Raw genomic sequence first — 20,194 nt, forward strand, 5'->3', positions numbered from 1 at the left:
AGGCACAGATAAGAGCTTCGTATTAAGAGCAGGAAGAGATGTTTTCTTTTTTTGTTTTTCTATATAGTTTATCCGTTCATATTTTATTCATATATGTAGGAATGCTGAACATCCCTAGTATTACTGTTCAACAACTCGTATCAATCCTCCACCGATTAGTACAATGTTCTCGTTCATGAGCTGCTATAACCAAAGGTTTGTTGCCCCGGAATGTATGCTTCAGTCTAAGACACAAACCCGTCCCTTAAAAAGGTGCAGCATAAGAACAGTACGATCAACTAGTTGGCACAATGTTCGCTACTCGAAGTATTCAGAAGTATTCTGTTTTATTGCTTGAGAATTACTCCAAATTCAACTCAGAAAATTATAGCGCTTGTTTCTAAAACTATAACTTCCGTTGATAGCAATAATAAAGGCGATTTAACTGTTAGAAAATGGCTACATCGAGGAGGATAGATTAACCATAAAAAGTTACATATCAAAGACGCAAACCGATTCAAGCTGAAGACAATTTGGCTGAAATCTGTACACCATTCAGATACAACCGGTTTATGTATATTGAAGACCACGTGGTTTATTATTTTGGTTAGCTGATGGAATTGGCGCGAATCTTTGTCTAGTACATTTTTAACCCTGAATAGATACGTCAATTTGACTCCTCGGTTTCAGCAATATTGCCTATGTTTTTGCTGACAGTGTGTTAGTTTTTTTTCTCGTTTTTTATCAATTAATAAAGAAATATCAAAACCTGAATCCTGGTGTTTGTTATTTATCGAAAAAATAAATTGCAAAAGGGAAGCAATAGGTTTGAGATTTACCGATATACAGGGTGTTGGAAAGCTCACTTAAAATCTTTCAATGCGTGATGAAGGACCCCATTTGATGGAAAAAATCTTTCTACGCATATAGCCAGAATTTACTTCTTGTGCTAGATCTTGTGATCATCGTACCGACCTCCCAGCTGGTCTCGAGGTAGGATGCTGTAGGTAGCGCTAGCTCCGCAATTGTCCTGTACACTTAACAGTTGGCTGCGAAGTCAGTGTATAATAAACAGAAGGTCGAGTTACGAATCGGAATGTAGCACCAAGGCTTTGCTTTTTTTTCGCTAGATCTTGTTAAAGGCGAACATAACCGAAAGCTGAAAAACGTAAATTATTCTGCAGTAGTTAAATTTTGGCCATCTGCGTAGAGGGATTTTTCAGTAAAATGAAAAAAAAAATTCTACGGGTCAAAAGAACTTTTTTTTTATTTTCAATACAACTCCTATTTTAATAAATAAATCATTATTGATTTTCGTTATTTGCGAAGCCTTTGCAGGGTTATAGAGAATCTTCGTGATTTGTCTTTTAAGAAGCTCATCTCAGCTCTTAAAGATTTTCGAACTTTCTGGATTGTTTCAGAAACAATTTGTTCAGTGTGGAATTGCCCTTGCATAATTGGTAGGTTGCATGCAACAATTTCTCATATCTAGAGGAATATTTCGAAAGGTCCTATCTGCTTTGATCGATCTCTTTCATCCAATCACCACAACTTATTAAACACTTTTTATGACACGTTATTTGCACAAATTGATAGCGGAGGAATCACTCTAGCCTTCTGAACAAAAATTACACTTGGAAGAGTTACTAAAGCTGAACCATTACCAAAATGAAAAGAGGACCGACCTTTTGTAATGATTATCTAGATATGGAGTATTGAAAAGCCAAATCTAAATGTTTCCGCATTCGGTTTTTCTTGTTAGATTATTGAAATGTTTGGGCGTTTCGTTACGAATTACGATGCTATACATAGCCGATGAGGTGTTAATTACACACCTTGGCATCGAGCATAGTAGGTATTAATACATGTGTAACGGTTATGGAAATTGCCACAAAACTTTTCAATTTCCGTTAAGAGTGCTTGTGAATCTTAGCGGTGTTAAGAATTTTCTTAAGTAGTGGCCTGCCTTAGCACTTCTAAATATTGGCATAGTTATAAGGTAGTATGATCTAGTAAAGATTGAAGACGTATTCCAGCAATTGTTTCAGTGACAATGATATCATTTGAGTAACATTCGTCTTTCGCTTTCTGCAGAATCAAATAACACGGGTTTAAATTTTATTTGCATTCTGTTATTACACTACCTTCTACTGAGGTTAGCTTCAACAAAAATAGCTAATGCTTGTTTGGCTAAATGTTTTTGAACTTCGTAACCACTTTTTATTTGGATAGAAGGGAAAAACTCGATGGGGATCTGTTTATTTTATGGTTGCACGCATCATCGAACAATACGTGTTCTTACGAGAATCACTATCATCGTAACTTAAAAAATAAATTTAAGAACACATTTTGAAACATGGTTGACCGTTTATTTATTTATTTATTAAATTGACGAGGTTTTAACCATATGTTGGTCATTCGCCTCGACCTAGGTTGACCGTTTTGTAATAGCTACAAAACCAGATATGTGTTAACAAAACGCACCCAAGAAGAGAACCTTACGTGCGATAGCATGTTCTTGTATTAGGAGGAATGTTGCTTGGAATTAGAAGACAGCGTCACCGAACACAAGCGTTAAGGGCCCGAACAGCAAAAAGCTCCGGGACTTGGCATGCGCGAAGCCCCCTGCACCGCGACAAACTACATAGGTAACTTATAGTAAGATGCTGCAGACCACAAGCATGTCAAGCACATCGATCGACTATCCAGCTTCCCTTCTTACCCTTGAATAGTTAAAAACCCTTCGCGGCGCTATTTCTAGATTGCTGTTTCAACGACACAGTTAGATGGCTGGATACAACGGCGTCTTTTCTCAAAGCACACCTTTGTGTCTTGCACGCAAAGGACCTGCCAAGGGCCCCAAGGTTCATAGGAAGTACTCCAGGATAGTGTGGACACCACGAATGAGAACATTTTCCGTCTACTCCAATACCAGAACGACGGTTTCTCCACGCGTGCATGGCGAGTATGTCATCGTAATGTACTGGAAAGACTGTCGAACTGATGGTGGAGCTGGACCAACAGCCTGCTACCTTCAGAGCGGCACAGAGTTTCCTGCTGAACTATTAGTACAATAAAGCACGCATGCAGCAGGACAGGCGCGAAAGCCTCTGGTGCAAAGGCAGCAAAGGTACGTGCACCGCAACCACCTGCACGATGCACTCCCGCGAGAGCGAAGAAGGTTTCCCCAAAAAATCGACAGAAGAGTAAGCGTGAAAATCTAACCAGTTGCGATCCTTAGAGCCGGAGGCTCACCGAATCCTTTTTTCCGATCCTTTTTTTTGCCGGAGGCTCACCGAAGATCAATTATCTGTCGCGCTGATCTAGGAACCATGGGCCCCCGACACCAAGATCCTTTGTTTAGCCAACAAGAACGATAGGTTGATCAATTGCAACCAACAGTCAAACCCTAGGATTGCAATTTTGTTGAAGAGAAGTATTAAATTTGTTCCCATTACAGAATTTATTCAATGGGTTTTTTTTTTTATTCTCGCTTATTTTCCGTCGGTCTAGTTCCGCCACTGTTGTGGCCAATCACCGACGCCCAGGGAGGCGACTCCACACCCAGGACCCTAACTCACGACCCGTATATTAACGGACCGGCGCCAACGGCTTTATTTCCTCATGCGATGGAAGGCGTGATCCCAGAGATTTTTCGCCTCCAACTTCGAACCAACTGTCACTAACGCTATTATATAAGAAGTTGTAAATCGCACTCTATGTAGAGCCTCTACAGTGGAGAGGGTCAAAAACTGGTATGTCTCTGATGAACCCAGTTTATCAGACCACAAATACATCAGATTTGAAGTTGAGGCTACCCCTCTGAGAAAAGAACACTACAGGAATCGAGAACACGACTGGAACTCTTCTAAGGAACATTTGGTTAACTTCATTTGAACTGGACATCGCAGCAAGTGAGCTACAGTACAGAACCAACAGAATTCTTCAGCTTTTCTCGAGCTAGCTTCATTCTGGGACATATCCCAGTCAGCTGGCGGAATGTTGAGATTGTGATTAGCCAGGTAAAAACGACCAAACATTGTCCAAAACTTTCAGACCTATAAGTCTAACGTCAACTCTTCTCAAGTTGATGGAGATATTAACGGATAACTACATCCGCAGCGAGTTTTTGAAGGACTTACCCATGCATAAGCATCAATATGCTTATCAACAGGGTAAATCTGCTGAAACCGCTTTGTATTGCCTAGTAACAAATATCGAGAAGTCTCTGACATATAACAAGGCAGCGGTCCGCGCTTTTCATGATATTGAGGAATTTCAATTTCATTTCGAATCAATTTACACGGCTTAACAAAATAAAGGAGTCGATAATACTACAATGAGCTGGATTCAAGCAATGCTTTTGAGAAGAAAGATCACAGCTGCATTGAAAGATACGTCTGCCACTGGGGGTAGACGTTATCTTAACCAAGCTATCGTAGCTAGACTACGAAATCATTGGTTATGCTGATGACGTAGACCTTATTCCGAACAATGCAACTCCACTGTATGCAAACAGTCATTATACCCTTTACTAAGTGAAGTATGCATTCAATCACTCGTCCGCTATTGGATGGGATAGGACTGAGTTTCAGCAATGAGACCAAATATCTTGGAATGTTTCTGGATAAGCAGCTGAACTGGACTGCTCAACTAGAAAGCAACTTTAGCTACCTGGGCTTGCAATACATCTCCATGTGAAAAAGGAAGCTGAGCTTGGCACACTAAGGCTGCGAGAAAATATAACGATGCTCGAAGGTGTCCTAACGGGACACCCAAGCATTCTGAAGAAGTTCAAGTGAACACCTTCAGTAACAAAAGTCTCGGACTGGATGGAAGCGAAGCCATATATGGATGTCAATCACCACAAAGATTGTTCAATGAGAAACAATGGAGGGCTGAGTCTTCCTTCGGGTACTATTCCTTTATACACGGATGGCTCAAAAATTGGATTTCAGACTGGATCAAAGATCTACGGACCTAAATAAAGAGGTATAATAAGGTATAAAGACCATTATCTCTTTAAGTTTGTGGCCAACCGTCTTTAAAGCAGAGATACACGCAGTATGCATCTGTGCTACGATATAACAGTTAGGCTGCACTGTTGGCATTCAAGTTTGCCACATTTGTTTCCAGACTAGTCTGGGAGTGTATTGCAACACTCAGGGAACTTTCTCGGTTTAACAAAGTTATGCTACTTTGGGTCACTGCAGAATCGAAGGAAATGAATACGCTAAAAACCTATCAATACAAGAATCTGCTCAGCGATTCATTGGACCTAAATCGTTCCTGGGTACCTTCATATCCGCTATTAAAGGCGAACTAAGTAAATGGGCAAAGCTAAAATAGCGTCTCATTAAACAATTTAGCTACCCCAACCTTGCGGCTACCAAAAGGCTACTTAGTTTAGGTCGTAGTGAACTACGCAACATCACGGATCAAACAATGCAAAGACCCCCCCCCCCTTCAGATTTGGGGGAGGGGGGGTTGATTTCAATCCTGATTGTTGCTGAATTTTTCCAAAATTGTTGTAGAATATAAAACCACCTACCTTTAATTACGATATCCGGTGCCTTTCCGGCTCGTCCCGAACCATGCAGCTGGTTTGACGTTCCCAGTCCAAGAGCGGCCGTCGTCACCGTCGTCGGTAATCCTCCGCCATCGAGGGCGGTCAGCGTGGTTTGATTCTGCAGCAGTTTCTCAGCCAGCAGTGTATTTGTAGCCAACTGCTGGAAGCGAGTTTGCTGCTGCTGTAGCAGATCTTGGGCATGCGCTAGCAGAAACTGTTCTTGCAATTGACATTCGGCACTACCGGCACCCCCACCGCCGGCTGCCTGTACGAGCATGTTCGTTCCATTGGCAAGTACGAGGGCGCTGTTACCGTCGCCCAGATTGCCACATTCTCCTGCCAAGGCATTGAGTTGCGAGTTTGCCACTGCAACCGCTGCAGCCGAAGAGAGCAACTGGCTGCAGCTTTGCAGAAAAAGTTGGCCACTAGTTTCCTCATCGAGGTTTAGGTCATTGTTGTTTTCCTCCTAAAAATAAATACAATTAGTAAAGTTTCCAAATTTTCATTAAAAATCCAAATAATTACAACTTTAATCTCAGTTACGGGAAAGTCCTGAAAGAACTGTTCGAGTTCAAAGGTGTTTTCCGTCAATTGTCGTAACAATTCATCTGAATCGTTACAAAGCGTTTCTTCCAGGTTATTCAAATCACAGCCGTTGCCGCCAGTGTCTGATTGTTGGTTGCTACCATTTGGTTCCTGAAAAGTTCAAAAAAACGTTAAAATCATGAAATTAGGCTAAAATAATGACATGCGGTTTGAACCTGAAGGCAAGACTGCAAATCCACCATTCGGCCATCGTTCTCAGGACACCACAACAAGTCATCGTCGATAAATGGCATTGCCACGATGGCAGAGCCACCTCGCAGACTTGCTAAAGCCAGCGTAAGGCTCGTTATATCACACTTAAGTCAATTCGGGCTTCTATCACTCGATAAAATCGAACCGGTTGGTATCAGCGATTTTCCGGTCTCACAACGCGGTTAGCGTACTATAATTCTGTTCGAAAGCTCCAGTCTTTGCTTTACAGTAGGACAACTTCGTGGTTGGTTTGCTATAATATGGATAACGTCGGCATGTAAACTTGCAGGGGTAAAACACTTATGTTGTATAGAACTTTCGACCATAAAAGAGATCCCGAGCGGTAAACTGTAGCAAAAATACGAAATATTTGAACACATCTATTTGCACATATTTATCTGCTTTCTGCTGGTAGCTAGGCACTTGTTTTCTTCTTTTTCATTGGTTTTGAAAATTTTGAACAATTTTGCCGAAACGTTGAATGAACCAAAACGGTTTGCTTACTTTCTAACCCATTGGGAATTTCGTGTTAGCCTTGATTATCACAGATGTTTGCCACGGAACGACACCAAAACGGTACGTAAGGTTTAGACACCAAATCCCGCTTAGTCGGTCCTTCCCTTTGTTACCCCCTTTTGGTTACAATCTCATTCGTTTCTCTCTAACTGCTATCACCCGCAACATAGTGTTTACGAAAATTTCGTCTCTTGGTTCGATGGTTTCCGGTGATTGCTCTAACCGAACGGATGGGATAGGTGTTGTGTTTAACTACTACTCGCAAACAATTTTCAGCCGAACAGTATACGATGATCATTTTTCATTCGTCCAAAGGTAGAGATGAGTCGAGAGGTGAACTTGAATTATTGTGATGGTTGGTATAATTCAGCAGTCACAGTCTGTCTTGTTGAGCATTGCTGCATTTAAGGCAACTAATTTTGTGGAGGTTGTTGGTAAAATTGCAGATTGAATAGCTGAAATAGGAAAGAGAAAACAAAATTAGTTATGCATACATTCAAATGGTGTTGACAGAATGTTAATAGTCTAGAACTTCATGGTAAAATGTATTGGACAAAGTAAATTTTATTTTACCTTGGTCAGAAAAAAGAATTTACTCTTCATCTGCTCCCTGAAGAAATGTTAAAGCAAATTTACACCACTTGCAGAAAACTGAAAGAACATCACCATAGATCCAGTAAAAAATCAGTCCTTTCATGCTAGGAGGTAAAGAAAAACATATATATATATATATATATATATATATATATATATATATATATATATATATATATATATATATATATATATATATATATATAAATATATATATATATATATATATAAATATATATATATATATATATATATATATATATATATATATATATATATATATATATATATATATATATATATAAATATATAACAGCTATCTAAACAAGCAATTTTGTTAATTCAATTCAATATTCTAGAAAAGGTTTCTTGCGATTTTTTGCTTTTAAATCCTGGTAATTAAAAAATTATCAAGATTCGAAAGAATTAGGTCATTATTTTTGATAACAAATATATATCAATTAACTTTTGTAAACAATTCACTATGTGGATCAACCATTAGTAAGTCTACCTTAACATGTGAGAAACATATTGCTATAAAAATGTAACGCCTCTAGTTGTCAAAAAACGAACCAAGCAAATAGGAATAAACTGAAAAGTGAAATCAATTTCGCTGTCAGCAGGGCTGCCAAGTATACAGATTTTTCTGTATTATACAGATTTTTTGACCACGATACAGAAATGATACAGAATACAGAATTCATACAGAATTTTGATTTTCAATACAGATTTGTACAGAATTTTAGCAATCGATTTTTTTGTTCTTTCTTATTTTCCGTCGATCTGGTTCCGCCACCGGTGGAGGCGACTCCACCCAGGACCCTAACTTACGACCCGTTGTTCAACGGACCGGCGCCAACGGCTTTACTTCCTCATGCGATGGAATGCGTGATCCCAGAGATTTTTCGCCTCAGAAAATCTCCCAGCGTCGGCTTGGACTAAATCTAGACCAGTTGGGTTGGTTGTGGGTGGATCACGCCACCCCACAACCATCGACACCTATGTCGGCGTTGGGATTCTAACCCAGGCGTCGAGCGTGTTTGTTCGAGTTCTGCTGGGCGTCTGGCATTTACTAAGCGGGAAATTCCTTTTGTTTGATTTCTTCTGGACATTCGACTTTTGGCTAAGCGGGGAAGCTTTGGAACAAAAATACCGGATTCTATTGCCTCTCTAGCAAAAAAAAAACGGTTATAGACCTGAGTTTTCTTTCAGGAATTTTACCCAACCTTTTTACGGTTCCAGGCGAAGTTTAGGGTTGGAAGCCAAGCCCAGTTACCCCAAACCAGAGCACTTGTAGGCACACGAACAAAATACAGAAAAATACAGATTTTTTTACGGGTGCATACAGATTTTTCAAAATAAAATCTGGCAGCTCTGGCTGTCAATTCAATATTTACAAACTTTGGAAGTGATAACGAATTTCGGCTGTGTCCATTAGAATTCTAGCTTTATAATTTTCTAAATTAGTGTTTAAATCGCTTAAGTTAACTATTGGCAATGAGTGATAGCGAAAGCGATTCGCAAGAGTCTAGCAGCTCAACAGGTAGTCCGACGGAGTTCGATCTCGCCAGCACGGGTTTCAAACCACTGCGGGTGCTTTACTCTCGCAAAGCGCAAGTTCCAGTTCCAGCTGCTACCCTACTGGATAATGTATCTCAGTTCGAGTCCAAGTTTAAGCTATTGGGTGGATACGATCAAGCTTATTCACTGGAAAGGGTTAGCGAGGCACAAGCGGCATCTTCGTCGAAAAAGCTTGCAGTGCCACAGGGACAAGTTCCGGTACGACGTTTTCAACCCCATCAAGGTTGTTTTTTGATTATTTGCTAGTTCTCTTGAGTGCTAATATTTTTTTTCTCGCTAATAGGGCTAGTTGAAGTATCAAGACCAGCACGCTTACGGCGAAGCATTTTCACCAAATTGGATCTTTTCGAAGGGCCAATGGAGTGTCTTCGCGGCTGGATGGAGAAACGAGTGAGGGTTAAAGTTTACACCAGAAAGCAGAAAGGTGTCCGCGGGTACGTCACAGGATTCGTGGAGATTTTTGACAAACAGTGGAACATGGCTCTGACGGATGTGTTCGAATCCTGGAAGCGGAGAAAGTATCGCTATTCGCAAAACAAAGTTTGCGCCCTTGGCGAGCCAACGGATTGCAGTGAGCAGCTGCGGAAAATGGGAATCCGGGTGCCGGATGTTAGTGTTAAAGCGATCGATAGAAAGTACGTGCAGTGTACCCGCAGGGTACCCCAGATTATGATCCGCGGCGAGCAGGTCGTGCTGGTGACACCAGATCCTAGTGAAGAGGCCAAGCAGGTTGATCCGGGTAGCTAGTTATCAAACAAATTATTGTTATGTTGAGACAGTTCAATTTATTAAATAAAATGAAGTATATAATGGAAACATTCCGTGAAGAAATTGTTAACGACCGTACAGCATGGTTTTTTTAGTTATTGTTTCAACATTACAGCATAGCGATGATGCATTGCTAATGCTGCAAAACGATGATGAAACCATCCATGTTTGCTGTTAATCAACGTTACACGGTGATGATTTGCCAGTATGGTTTACGGGTGGGAAGCGATTATTCCCTTCACATCCTCTCTTCGGTCGAAACAAAGCATTAAACCTACCCTCTGTAAAAGAGAAAAATGTATCATTTTTCTACCGTTTCTGTTTTGATCATTCACTTCGTCCATTATGATGAATTTCATCAAGGTGAGAAGCATCGAAAACTCGAGCGCTAGTAAAAGTTGGTTTATGAAGTGTTGTTTTGTTCCTATCTCGAACCGGTAGAAGAGGGGAAGAAAGGCTACAGCGAATTTCTTTCGCTCTCCATCTCCTTTGCAATCTCGCGGGCTCACGCCGGTTCGTTGACGTCGTCCATTAACCGGTCGATGGCCATAATAGTAAGCATGTCCTCCGCTTATTTGATCCGACATCGGTCGAAGTGTTGGTTTTTTTCTGCAGTGCTACCTATAAATGTTCTCTGTTTAACCGATGAAATCGAGAGTAAGAAAAGACCGTACCAGTGTCATTCGTTGACATGAGGAAATGTGTTCCGATGGTAATGTCCGATTGCGTAACATTGGATATCCCGTTGGATACGTTGGAAAAAGAATATTTCTAGCAATTTAGACTGAAGCAAACTTGGAACCAAACATTAGTAAAAGTGTTGAAACAAAGAGGTTCTATTGATGTCACTGTCCTTTCATTTCGAACCTAGAACTATTTATTAATTTTGAAGGCTAGTGAAAGTAGCAGTGAAGTAATAATAATTATTAATAATTATAAAGGGCCTAGTCGTTGAGATCGTCAAACATCTGACAAATGTTAAGTTTAATTTGAAACAGTCTACGTGTGCTGAATTTTTTAGGTAGGTATCTAGTAACTAGGGATATCATCTGAAAGGAGATAAAAATCAGGACCTATTTTTTCGTCACAAACTTGATATGCATTATTTTCGTTCTTTGAGGTTCTAATGAATTGAACATACCATGAGCTATTTGCTCTTAAAAATGCTATCCAGATGTTTATTTAACGTGTTTCTTAGACGATCCAATTTTATCAAGCAACTTTGAATTTACCCAAAGAATTCAGCACACGTTGTTTAAAAATAATCCTAACAAGCATTAACCAAAGAAATAGTGAGCGTTGTGTGGTCAGGTATCATAATTTATCTTGATTATTCAGATTTTTCAACATGTATCCATATTGGATGTCCAATCTCCCAAATGTTTTAGATATAATCAAGATTTTTCCAAATTTGATTCCTTCTGATCATCACTGCAAATTTTGCATAAAAATTTTATCAGAAAAAAAATTGCACACGAAATGAAATTTTTCTCACATTCACTTTTCGATCAGGACATGGAGGCAGGGTTTAACATTGACAGCGAGTCGCTTCGAGGCTGCCCATCAGCTCTTTCCATGATCCTCGATTCCCCAAATGAGACACACGCAGACGCACCTTCTAGTCTGCCTGCTCCCCGCAAGAAGAGAGTTAAGCGTCTCTCCAAACACAAAAGTCTCGGGTCCGCCATTGAGATACTACCTCGGTTCCAAGAAACTCGATGGAAGTAACCTACAGGGAAATGGACACACTTGACGGCTATCCCACCAAACTTCTTTCCAAGGAGCAAATTGCGGCATTATATTCTCCCCTTCTCAGGCCCAAGTTCAGGAGTTGCTAATTCAAACACGGCTACCTTTACTTTGCCTGTGCCGATAACGAAACAATTGTGTGGCTGGAGAAAACAATCCCAGACCTAACTTTCTGGGATGGAGCACAACTGCGAATTTACAACACGGATAACCTGCCGAAAGCTATCCTGTTCGCAGGTTATTTTTCTAACAGCGTGGACATCTCAAATGGGAAGATACTGCGATTCATTCAGAATCAGAGCGACGCACAGTGCGTTGAGCCATAGACAAAAATCGTTTTTCTTTCTTTTTTATTTGGATGCACCAAGTATCCAGAAGTGTTCAGCGATATCTCTTGGGTTGTGTACAAGTATTGGTGAGCTTTGGGAAGCATCACACATACTAATACAAGCATAGCAAGCGTTAGCGTCAAGAGCAATCATTAGTTTCACATTTCGTGCGAAATTGTCGCGCGTTTTCTAAACGTTGGTAAAACTTAATTACTTCGTGCATTCCAATAACACAAAATGGAAAATAACAATCAAGGTTAGTTCAATATACTTCATTGATAGAGAGACTTGGTTTCGATTGCGTGTATGATTAATCGGTATGATGAGTTGGTGAAGGTATTAATCATTAAAAAGACGCGAACTCAAACTTTCGTCAGCGTTTTAAATAAAGTTCCACCGAGTTCTTCTCTAAAACATACATCAAAAGTTTGCTTAAAGTGTCCTCTACAAAATATATAAAAATTAGCTGCAACTTCCTGCAACTCTGACAGATTTTTTATTTTTCGTATGTCAATGCCGATCGCTCGTGAAGCGGCAGATATTTGAAAACTGGTTTAACTGCAATGCAAGCAAAAGAACATCATGTGTGTTTCGATATTGTCTCTACCAGAAGACACAGTCGAGCATGTTTATGAAAATTTGCACAAGTTTTCTGCTGTATATTGTCCGAAATTGAACTCGAAATGGGAGAAATCCAATAGAATAAAAAAGTATTTTATGAAAAAGCATGAAATTTTGTTGGAGTCACCGCTTGCTCTTCCTCGATTCGGTGAGAATAATAATTATGAAATCATTCTGTGCCGAACACGCATCCGTATCGGACGTGTGATCGGTGATCGCTCCGATAGAATATAAAACAAAAGACGTGTGAACAAGTGTTGGCATTGTGTGTCTGGTCGAGTGAAATAAATCCGGGTTCAAGGTCGCGCCTTTGTGCAAATGTTTCGCATCGTGACTACCAGCTGGTGCGTAAGCCGATTTGGCTGCTGGCTGAATTGTGCTACAGCAGTGGACGAGACACAAAAGAGGAAAAAGAAGAAGCCATCAGTTGACAGTGAGTTGTATCGCTGTATTGGTGCTGCTGGCTGTAACGGCTGCAACTTCGAACGATCGGACAACCAACCTTACTGGAAGGGAGAAGTAAAAAGGTACGTGCTCTTGTCGGCGCTAGTGCGCTAGACTTAGCGGGATGGATGTAGATCCCTCGCCTCCCGCGCCACCATCCCCGAACCCCTCTGACCCTGACCCTTCTGTTACCCCCTCCCCTGTTCATTCTTCAGTCCCCCCTCGCCCCAGGTTTTACCCAGACGGAGCCCAGGGCAGCTATACTGTCTATTTTCGGCCAAAGGCGGGACCGAAATCGAAACAGTTGAACCTCTTGCAGATTTCTAAAGACCTGACGAAGGAGTACAAGGGCGTGACCGAAATTTCCAAGGTCCGGCCTAACAAGCTCCGTGTCGTGGTCAGTAACCTGAAAGAGGCCAACGATATAGCTTGCTCTGAGCTCTTCACACGCGAGTATCGCGTTTACATACCCGCACGAGACGTGGAGATCGACGGTGTCATAACCGATTCGAGTCTGTCCGTCGAGTGTATACTGGCAAGTGCCAAAGAGTGCTTTAAAAACAAAACCTGTCCCGATGTAAAGGTGCTCGACTGCAAGCAATTGCGGTCAGCATCGATCATCGGTGGCAAAACAGTATACACCCCGTCAGACTCGTTTCGAGTTACGTTCGCCGGGTCAGCGCTACCAAGCCACGTCTCGATCCACCGGGTCGTCTCCCTGTGCGATTATATGTGCCTCGCGTCATGAACTGCCTGAATTGTAAGCAGTTAGGCCACACCGCCGCCTACTGCTGCAATAAGGCACGTTGTGGCAAGTGTGGGGAGAATCATGCGGATGATTCCTGCAGTAAAAATGCTGAAAAATGCATTCACTGTGGGGAGAGTCAGCATGAGCTCTCGACATGTGCGGTGTACATGCAGCGCAGGGATAAAATAAAGAGGCCTCTCAAAGAGCGTTCGAAGCGTTCTTACGCTGAGATGCTGAAGAAGACCGTTACCACTTCTCCCATTTCATCAAACCCTTATGATCTGTTGTCCTCTTATGAAACCGATTCTGTCGATTCACCAGCGGGAACATCTTACGCCAATCCTGGGGAGTCTAGAAAGAGGAAAAATATTTCCTCTCCTAAACTTCCCAGAAAAGGTCCTAAGATTTCTCAAAGTGAAATGAAAGTTACAAGCAAACCAAACAGTGCTGCGGAAAAACCGAAGCAAACTCCTCCTGGGCTTGCAAATTTAAAGTCCCAGAAGGAGTTCCCAGCACTGCCAGGAACATCTAAAACCCCAGTTGTTCCTTTTGCACATCCAGTTGATGAAACAAACTCTGGATTAGTGAAATTTTCTGACATTGTGGACTGGATTTTTGAAACTTTCAATGTACCCGATCCAATTAAAATTTTTCTTACAGCTTTTCTCCCAACACTTAGATCATTTTTGAAGCAGTTGACTGCCCAATGGCCCCTCCTTGCAGCGATTGTATCCTTCGATGCCTAATTCAACTGTGTATATGAAGGATTCTATCTCTGTCTTACAGTGGAATTGTAGAAGTATTTTACCAAAAAATGATTCGTTTAAAGTTTTGATAAATAAAAACAAATGCGATGCATTTTCCCTTTGTGAAACTTGGCTTACTTCAAATATTGATCTCAACTTCCATGATTTTAATATTATTCGCCTTGATCGAGACACCCCATATGGAGGAGTACTTTTAGGGATTAAAAAGTGCTATTCTTTCTATCGTATTAACCTCCCCTCGATTCCAGGCATCGAAATTGTCGCATGTCAAATGACAATACAAGGTAAAGAGCTTTGTATTGCCTCAATATATATTCCTCCCAGAGCACAGGTTGGGCAACGGCTGCTCTTTGATTTAATAGAACTTCTTCCCTCGCCACGTTTGATTTTGGGAGACTTCAACTCTCATGGCGTGGCTTGGGGTTCCCCTTACAAAGATAACCGCTCCTCTTTAATCTATAACCTTTGCGATGACTTCGACATGACTATTTTAAACAACGGTGAAATGACACGTATCCCGAAACCTCCAGCGCGCCCAAGCGCTTTGGATCTATCCTTATGTTCGACGTCGCTACGGTTGGATTGCACATGGAAGGTAATCCTCGATCCTCACGGTAGTGACCATTTGCCTATTCTTATTTCAATTAATAACGGGTCAACTCGCATGCGACCAGTTGACATTCCGTATGACCTCACACGGAATGTCGATTGGAAGTTATACGAGGAAATGATTTCAAAAGCGGTCGATTCGATTCAACATCATCCACCACTTGAAGAATACAACCTCCTCGCGGGCTTGATTCTCGACGCCGCGTTGCAAGCCCAAACGAAGAAATATCCCGGCGTAACGATTAAAGAACGGCCTCCCACTCCGTGGTGGGACCAAGAGTGCTCCGATGTCTACACGCAAAGATCCGACGCGTTTTTGGCCTTCCAGAAGGGAGGTATACCTGGCGACTATTTACGGTATTCGGAGCTTAATACCAAGCTTAAAAGCTTGGCTAAAGCAAAGAAACGCGGATATTGGCGTCGGTTCGTGAACGAGACGTCGAGGGAGACATCGATGAGCACTCTTTGGAACACAGCCCGACGAATGCGGAATCGCGTAACGGTCAACGAAAGCGAGGAGTCTTCAAGTAGGTGGATATTTGATTTTGCCAGGAAAGTATGTCCGGACTCTGTTCCTGAGCAAAATATTGTTCGTGATGCGTCTCCGGGCCACGACGCGATAGAATCACCTTTTACGATGGCAGAATTTTCAGTTGCCCTCCTGTCCTGTAACAATAACGCGCCTGGGTTAGATAGAATCAAATTCAACTTGTTGAAGAATCTACCCGGCAATGCCAAGAGGCGCTTGTTGAACTTGTTCATTAAGTTCCTGGAGCAAAACATTGTACCGCAGGATTGGAGGCAAGTGAAGGTGATCGCCATCCAAAAACCAGGGAAACCAGCTTCTGATCACAACTCTTATAGGCCGATTGCAATGCTATCCTGTATCCGGAAATTGATGGAAAAAATGATACTCCGTCGTTTAGACCATTGGGTCGAATCAAATGGCCTACTATCGGATACTCATTTTGGCTTCCGCCGTGCCAAAGGGACGAATGATTGTCTTGCGCTGCTTTCAACAGATATTCAGCTGGCGTATGCTCGCAAAGAACAAATGGCGTCTGCGTTCTTGGACATTAAGGGGGCTTTTGATTCCGTTTCTATTGACATTCTTTCGGGCAAACTTCACCGACAAGGATTTTCTCCAATTTTAAACAATTTTTTGCACAATTTGTTGTCCGAAAAGCACATGCATTTTACGCATGGCGATTTGGCAACTTTTCGAATTAGTTACATGGGCCTTCCCCAGGGCTCATTTTTAAGCCTCCTTCTTTACAATTTTTATGTAAATGACATCGACGAATGTCTGGCAAATTCATGCACGATAAGACAACTTGCAGACGACAGCGTGGTCTCTGTTCCAGGAGCCAAAGCTGCCGATTTGCAAGGACCATTGCAAGATACCTTGGACAATTTGTCTGCTTGTGCTCTACAGCTAGGTATCGAATTCTCTCCGGAGAAGACTGAGATAGTAGTTTTTTCTAGGAAGCATGAACCTGCTCAGCTTCAAACACAATTAATGGGTAAAACGATCTCTCAGGTTTTGGTGCATAAGTATCTTGGTGTCTGGTTCGACTCTAAAGGTACCTGGGGTTGTCACGTGAGGTATCTGATGAAAAAATGTCAACAAAGAGTGAATTTTCTTCGTACAATAACCGGACAATGGAGGGGAGCCCATCCAGGAGACCTTATAAGGCTTTACCAAACAACGATATTGTCTGTTATTGAATACGGGTGTTTCTGCTTCCGCTCCGCAGCAAACACACATCTGATCAAACTGGAGCGAATACAATATCGTTGTTTGCGTATCGCCTTAGGTTGCATGCAATCGACCCATACGATGAGTTTGGAGGTCTTAGCTGGAGTACTACCATTGAAAAAAAGTAGGAGGGTGGTATTCAAGATACGACCGCATGACGTTGGACTACGGTATTCTTATATTCCATTAAAACAAATAATAGAGAGAATTGCAACTCTAGTATTTGCTGCAATTTTATCTAGCAGTGCGTTTCTGGATGCTGAGACGTTAAAACGTTATAAATAATAATATATACTAAAAGAATGGATATCTTTTATTTAATCGCTGTCATTTCATACATATTCGAATCAACCCTTTGTTTGCTAAAATTTTCCTATCTAAGCAAAAAGCAAACTTTACGAAACTATCTGAAATTGGAGCCCAGAACGATTCAACCGAAAATTTTAAATTTGAAAATTGTTTGACATTTAATCGATAAAACTCATGCTAGGTTAGTTCCAGCCCAGCATATAACTTCATGTATTTGAAAAAAAAACGTTTGGTTCAATAACTCAATATAGCAAGAGCTCAATCACACGTTTTTCGGTAGTTGTTATCAAGGTTGGGGCGAGTGACAGGAAAATATCTTAACTTCTTCAGTTGTGATTTAGAGCATTTCTAATTGTTTTGTTATTTTTCACGATAGCGACAAGTTTGTTTCTTTCTCTGTGTGCGAGAAACAAAATCAAAACCGCGCACCGAGAAACAAAAACGAAAATTTAATGAATGCTCATTGAGAAAACTTGCAACTTTTTTTACCAATAACTCATGATACTCAAAAGAACCCGTTTTGATCTAAATCAAATTTCTAGTAAATAAGTGTTGATCATTCATAGGTAGTAATTTTTCCTCGATGAATAAAGACTGGCTGAAGAAGTTAAAATCGCTGCTGTAAAATCAAATTCACAACTGTGTTCGTTAAGACGTTTTAATATTTTCAATGACAATAATAATCTTCGATAAACACCCGCTATAGTTATTCACACACATGCTATAACTATCTAAACACGCGTTAAAACTATTCATACACACGCTGTAGCTATAGTTTTTTATACACACATGCCGAAGCTATCCATACACACGCTATTCCTTTCCATACATCCGATACAACTATCTATACACACGCATAAGCTATCCAACCATGTGCTATTACTATCCATACATACGCTATAACTAATCATTACACACGCAGCAGCTATCCACACACAAGCTATAACTATCCGTACACACGCTGAAGATATACACGCAATAGCCATAATATGCTACACTTGCTAGTGTCTTACACACGCTATAGCTAGCCATACACACGCAACAGCGCCATCCCTATCATCGCAAATGTCATAGCAATACAGATGCACATACGCTATATGTGCACACTGCACACACACCCAACGTTTTCACCCAACGATATCTGAATTGGATTACCGCTGGTGGGGTCCAACTCAGATCGAAGGAGCACCGAACTGAATGAAGAAATGCAGCTTCCCACTACCTTCGCCGCTGCTGCCTGATACCACCGCTCTGGTTCTGCTGCAGCTCAGTTTGGCCGCTGGAATCAGCCACCGCTGCTGATTATACAAGACCGGCCTGGTGGCCTTTCACTTGTTAACTGAAGACTGCTATGAGACGACACAGGCTATTATATAGCCCAAAGCAAAAATCCATCCGCGAGCAAACAAGAAGCGAGCTTGTGATTGGTTGAATGTGCACGACTTTTAACACAACTTTTAACTAGTTTAGTATCGAAAACATATTTAAATTACTATATGACAATCTTGCGCAATATTTCCCCTATCAATCAAGCCATTGGTGTTTAGAATCTGTTCAGTGGTAATGATAAAAGAAGCATTTTAAAACGGTGTTGAAACACCTGTTGCAGCTACCGAAAGCGAGCTCGTTATTGGTTGAAAGCTGTGAGACTGTTTACAAAGTCAGATCGGTTGTATCCGTTAGTGTCGACTGTGCTTGTGAAGAGAGGTGGTGATTGGTTGCTCGTTATGATTTAGACAATCGATGTGATTTATCAATTTTTCAATAGTGTATCTCGAACAATAGGTTATTTTTGTTACATAAATTCAACCGTAAAAGAATTTCTGATCGGTTGATGCCAAAACCTCAAAATTCTGAAAAGAAATGACTGATATATAAGCGCTCAAAACCTGACCACTTTTCCCTGGTTTTCCCCGGTTGAATTACTAGATTTTCAAATTCAGGTGCCTAACTTCGATATAGACGTTAGTCCAACGTCAAAACCGCTTTTGGAGCCTGTCTTCTCGTATTCTTATCAAATGTGAGGTCTTGAACCGTCCCGTGATTGAAAATTTTGAAAGGTTAATCGAACTTAATTCTCAAACCCGTTTTATGACATTGTATTTCCATCACATGTCCCAAAATATTAACCCTTCTTCGAATATTCCAAATCGTGTCGACTTATCAAATACTTCTGATTCTACTGTGTTTTTCGATACATCCATGATAGAAGAAACTCGTGGAATCCCGGATCATTTACGCGTGCAGCAGATCCCCAAAATTTTTCCAATAAATATCGAAACATCAACTGCAACAATATGTTCTACACTGACGGATCACTTCTTGATGGGTCCACTGGCTTCGATATTTTCAATAACAATTTAACCGTCTCCCATAAGCTCGATAATCCTGCTTCTGTTTACGTCGCAGAATTGGCTGCAATTAAGTACACCCTAGGGATTATCGAAAAAATGCCCACGGACCATTATTTCATCTTTACGGACAGTCTCAGTTCCATTGAGGCTCTCCGATCGATGAAAGATGTTAAGCACTCTCCGTATTTCCTGGGGAAAATACGGGAACATCTGAGTGCTTTATCCGAAAAATCGTTTCAGATTACCTTAGCGTAGGTCCCTTCTCACTGCTCGATACCGGGCAATGAGAAAGCGCACTCTTTGGCTAAGGTGGGCGCAACAAACGGTGGAGTTTATGAAAGACCAATTGCTTTTAATAAATTTTTCGCACTTGTACGTCAGAATACGATCATCAGTTGGCAAAATTCTTGGACCAAGGGGGAACTGGGAAGGTGGTTACATTCCATAATCCCCAAGGTATCGACGAACCCGTGGTTCAAGGGGTTGGATGTAGGTCGGGATTTCATTTGCGTGATGTCCCGGCTTATGTCCAATCACTATAGATTTGACGCGCATCTCCGTCGTGTTGGGCTCGGGGAGAGTGGTATCTGTGCTTGTGGTGAAGGTTATCACGACATAGAGCACGTTGTTTGGTCATGCCCTGTACACCGTGACGCCAGGTCTAGATTAATAGCTTCCCTGCAGGCCGAAGGTAGGCAGC

General features: G+C 41.3%; 2 protein-coding genes across 2 annotated transcripts in view; one reads left to right on the forward strand and one right to left on the reverse strand.

Moving 5' to 3' along the window:
* LOC129720961 (ecdysone-induced protein 74EF-like) overlaps window positions 1–20,194 on the reverse strand; it is a 307,590-nt gene that overhangs the window by 102,422 nt on the left and 184,974 nt on the right. The window contains exons 3-5 of the mRNA XM_055672930.1: window positions 6,310–7,317; window positions 6,074–6,244; window positions 5,531–6,014 (exon numbers count right to left, since the gene is read on the reverse strand). Of these exons, the coding sequence (XP_055528905.1) occupies window positions 5,531–6,014; window positions 6,074–6,244; window positions 6,310–6,387 (733 nt within the window). The 5' untranslated portion in view covers window positions 6,388–7,317. The remainder of the gene's footprint in view (window positions 1–5,530; window positions 6,015–6,073; window positions 6,245–6,309; window positions 7,318–20,194) is intronic.
* LOC129720962 (U7 snRNA-associated Sm-like protein LSm11) lies at window positions 8,845–9,868 on the forward strand. The gene is made up of 2 exons (XM_055672931.1): window positions 8,845–9,260; window positions 9,321–9,868. The coding sequence occupies exons 1-2, from the start codon at window positions 8,954–8,956 to the stop codon at window positions 9,782–9,784; spliced, it is 771 nt and encodes a 256-aa protein (XP_055528906.1). The 5' UTR covers window positions 8,845–8,953; the 3' UTR covers window positions 9,785–9,868.

The sequence above is a fragment of the Wyeomyia smithii genome, chromosome 2 (genome assembly GCF_029784165.1).
Source record: "Wyeomyia smithii strain HCP4-BCI-WySm-NY-G18 chromosome 2, ASM2978416v1, whole genome shotgun sequence".
Lineage (NCBI taxonomy): Eukaryota > Metazoa > Arthropoda > Insecta > Diptera > Culicidae > Wyeomyia > Wyeomyia smithii.

Bases quoted from the DNA above. Each gene is read 5' to 3' on its own strand.
- LOC129720962 (XM_055672931.1), top strand. From the start codon at position 8,954: ATGAGTGATAGCGAAAGCGATTCGCAAGAGTCTAGCAGCTCAACAGGT. The intron at 9,261-9,320 runs GTTGTTTTTTGA...TCTCGCTAATAG, and splicing joins ACGTTTTCAACCCCATCAAG to GGCTAGTTGAAGTATCAAGA.